The sequence below is a fragment of the Typopeltis vanoorti genome, chromosome 12 (assembly GCF_054136105.1).
Source record: "Typopeltis vanoorti isolate ZY-2024b chromosome 12, IOZ_Tvanoo_1.0, whole genome shotgun sequence".
Taxonomy (NCBI): Eukaryota; Metazoa; Arthropoda; class Arachnida; order Uropygi; family Thelyphonidae; genus Typopeltis; species Typopeltis vanoorti.
This window is the reverse complement of record NC_143560.1, coordinates 96,759,180-96,763,236: the sequence shown is the minus strand read 5'-3', so window position 1 is coordinate 96,763,236 and position 4,057 is coordinate 96,759,180. Positions and strand designations below refer to the sequence as shown.

Genomic DNA, 4,057 nt, shown 5'->3' with positions numbered 1-4,057 from the left:
AAACCACTATTAATAGGCAGAAGAAAGGAATATTATTATTATTATCAACACCTGACCTCCATGAAGTCATAGATTCATCGTGGGAAGTACTCACTATTGCATACAATGCTCATCCAATCACGTCTTAAACTGATTCAATGTGTCCACATCTACAACACACTCAGGCAATGCATTCCACTCACCAACCACCCTCCATGCAAAGTACCTGCTTCTCACTCCTATGCTCACACCCTCCTTATACAGTTTCCAGCAATGGCCTCTTGTTCTACTCCCTTCTCCAATTCTATGAAAAATCTCTTCCATGTCTACCTGATAACAACCCCCGACTAGTTTATATGTCTGAATCATACCCCCCCCCCTTTTCCTCCTATTCACGAAGCTCTGCAACTTACATTCTCCCAATCTGTCCTCGTACTCCACATTCCAAAGACCACGGACTACCTTTCTAACATATCCTCGTCACCATGAAAACCTGGCGACCAAATCTGTGCACAATAATACATATGAGGCCTGATCAAGGCCTTATACAATGGAATCATAACCTCTCTATTTCTGCATGTCAGAGTTCTCTGCATCATTGCCATTATTCAATATGATGTCTCAACAACTTGTGCAATGTGGCCCCTGAATTTTAGGTCCTTGTCCACCATCACTCCTAGATCTCTCATCTCCTCTACTTTTGTTAAAGTTTCCCTATCAAACCTATATTTTGCATCCCATCGTTGCTTACCAAATCTCAAAACCTTACACTTGGCAACACTGAACTGACAGTTCCACTTATCTGCCTATTCATGCAATCTATTCAAGTCCTCTTGTAAGGCATTAACATCAGCCTGACTATGCATTGCTCTTCCCAGTTTTGCATCATCTGCAAACAGCTGGATATTACTAGCTAAACCCAACCCAATATCATTAACATACAAATTGAACAACAATGGCCCCAAAACTGACCCCTGTGGCACACCACTAGTGACCTTTCTTTCCAGATACTGTACCCCCATATACAATTTTCTGATACCTATCCGACAGCCAGTCACTGATCCAACACAGAAGTCTGTTATCCAATCCCATCTGTTGCAATTTATTAAGGCTTGTCATGTGGCAGTCTATCAAAAGCCTTTGCAAAATCCAAGTACATGGATTTTGCAAATTTGGTAGAACATGTAATTTACTAAAGAAGTTTTATGGAATTTGATGCAGAGGATTTTTTCTTATAACAGGAGAGTAATGATTGGCCCAATTCCCTTTAAAGCTGAGTACGAGTAGGGGGTTTGTGGTTAATAAAGCTGTTAGAACTAGGTTTTTTTTTTTTTTTAACTTCGTAAAGCTTTCCTTATTTCTTTAAAGTCTGTAAGGATTAGCATGCCTCTTAACTGAAAGAGGAAAAGGGGGCGTAACATTAAAACAGAACATGGGGGGAGGGGATGTGGTTTCACTGCATTTATAACATTAAGCATCTTGATTGCTGGCGGACTCGATGATTCCACACTTACGCTATCGAATTAACCTTAACGTGTTTTTTTTTTTTTTTTTTAGGAATACGTAAAACTTAGACTGTTTTGCCATGCCACTCAAATAAAAACGCAAAGGTTGGTCGATTGGTAGCGCCTCTGCTACTAATGGCTCGCAAAAAGTTAAGCAAGTTTGAGCGCGGTTAGTAGTTGGAAGAAATTCTATCATTCGATGCTGTTGGCCCACTCTCCCTCGATGAGTCTTTGGACTCCCTGGAGGTATCACATAATAATAATAATAAAAAGTTGCAGTTCTCAATTATACCCTACACCGTTTATAAAAAAAAGGGGTTAAATACTCGATATTGCACGCGAACAAATTTCATACACAGCGCCTAGCCAGTTGCGCAAAGCTAAGTGCTAAATGTTCTTGCGCTCTATACTTTTATTATTATACAAACGTCTCCTCAAGTCAAGACTCATAGAAGTCGCTTTAAATTATTTCAAGAATTTCATGTAAAACTTCAGTGTATTAATTCATATTATTCATCACATAATTAATGTTTCAACAGTTTTCATACATATAAAGAGGAGAAAGAGTTGTAACTGTAGCCCTGCGGTATTTTGTTATTATTGGTCAATAAGTCAAAACGTAATAAAGAGGCGTGGCTGCAATCAAGTCAATATGCTAAGTGTTAATCGAGAGTGGCAGCGCTAAATGTAGGTGGTTACCAGTAAGGATAAGAAATGTCATTCTACTTACTGCTACTCTATTTGCATCTGAAAGTTGTTTGGAGACATTAATTTTTTTCGTGGTACACAGATCATTTCTTGCAAAAAATCTTCGCATCCAACCACGGCTTGCCTTAAAATCCTTAATTCCGTGTTCTTTTGCTAATGATAATGCCTTTAACTGGCACGTTTCGGTTGAAACTGCACACTCGAACTGCTGTTTCTTAATCACATACTCAAAAAGCGTATCTTCAATTTCGGGAAATTTACATTTCTGTCCACGAAAAGCTCTTCGGCTACCACTGCTTTTCAAGAGCAATTCCTTTTTCTTCCTCCAGTCTCGTATGCAGCTTTCGGGGACTTTGTGCTTCCTACCAGCAGCGCGATTGCCAATTTGCTCAGCATCTTTAATTATTAGCAGTTTTTCAGTAACACTAAAGGATCTTAAACGCAACCCTTTTGTAGTCATAGTCACTAGATCAGGCATGCAGAACCTTACAGACTAACCACAACGGGCTCTCCTTTTCCTATCAAGTTCGTAGGTATGCGAATGAAGGTCTATTGAACATCACGAATAAGCTGCGTACCCCACTTTTGATGGAGTTTAAAAAATAGTGCATGGAATATTTAAAAAAAGTGTTGTTTCAAGATCAGTTTTATAGCGTTAAACACACGGATTATACTTTTTTAAAAAATAATACCGTATTTACTCGAATATAACTCGCACTTTTTTCCCAAAAATTAAAGTTAAAAAATCGTGGTGCGAGATATATGCGGGAGTTTTCGGAAACAAAGTTTTTCAGGAAAAAACTAAATTAACGTTTATAATTAAATCCACAGTATTCATTCTAATTTATAATTGCTCACATTATTTATAAAATGGATGCATTTAGATTTTAATTATCGACGTTATTTACACGATCGGCCGCTCACCTTCATCACGCGATATATTTGAAATTTTAGCGACAACGCTTCTGTAATTAATTTTTTCATGATTGCTTGTCATTTTATCAGTTAGGAATCACATGATCTTTGAATTTATCATAACTTTCAGTTTAAAACCAGTACTGTAACTTGAACGTTTCTCCATATTTCAAGCAAAAATTACCAGTAATTTACAAGACTACAGATACGTAATAAACGAATGACTAATGAGAAGTGAAAACGGAGCGCGAAACGGACAGCAAGGGTAGGCCGATAGAATTCGGTCTTGCACTGAATTCCAAAATTTCTGAAACTGCCATAACAACATTCACTATCTATTTCATAAAGTTTGAAACTTTTTTCGTGTGCGAGGTATATGCGAAACGTTTTAATTTCTTTTTTCGTTAAGTAAATTCAGCGTAAAGTAAAATGCGAGATATACACGAAGGCGAGTTATATTCGAGTAAATACGGTAATAATCCATTTTTGAAGGGTTGGTAAAAATTAGTACCGTAGATGAACAATAATTAAATAATATGTGTGCTCTGCTGTGGAATCAAAACAATGTCCTTGCGAAGTTTTTTCTTCATTATCAGTTGTACTTTATATGTATTTAAAACAAGTTTGAGCGCGGTTAGTAGTTGGAAGGGGGGGGGGCAATCGTTCGCTGCTGTTGGCACACTCTCCCTGATGAGTCTTTGGACTCCCTGGAGGTGTCAAATAATAATAATAAAACCATCACACTGACGACAGACATGTTTGAATACATACCTATACCTAAATACAATAACTTAAATTATAATAATGACAAAGAATAAATTGCATGCCAAAAGATTTTATAATAAATAAATAAATAAATAAAAATCTTATATAGTAAAACCTTTATTTCAAGTCATGCAAGGGAAAGAAACCTTGAATTAGTTTTATGATTTATAATCATAGATGGGGGG

General features: G+C 37.0%; 1 protein-coding gene across 1 annotated transcript; it reads right to left on the bottom strand.

Moving 5' to 3' along the window:
• Positions 1-1,313: 1,313 nt before the first annotated feature.
• LOC150101038 (uncharacterized) lies at positions 1,314-2,652 on the bottom strand. The gene is made up of 2 exons (XM_090402153.1): positions 2,215-2,652; positions 1,314-1,373 (listed from the first exon to the last, which is right to left on the bottom strand). Exons 1-2 carry the CDS (start codon positions 2,650-2,652, stop codon positions 1,314-1,316), a joined length of 498 nt encoding a protein of 165 aa, XP_090258279.1.
• Between the last annotated feature and the right edge of the window lie 1,405 nt (positions 2,653-4,057).

Excerpts from the sequence above, each read along its gene's own strand:
- LOC150101038 (XM_090402153.1), bottom strand. The coding sequence starts at position 2,652 with ATGACTACAAAAGGGTTGCGTTTAAGATCCTTTAGTGTTACTGAAAAA. Across the intron at positions 1,374-2,214 it reads CAGATGCAAATAGAGTAGCA|TTAAGAGGCATGCTAATCCT; the intron begins GTAAGTAGAATG and ends TTCCTCTTTCAG.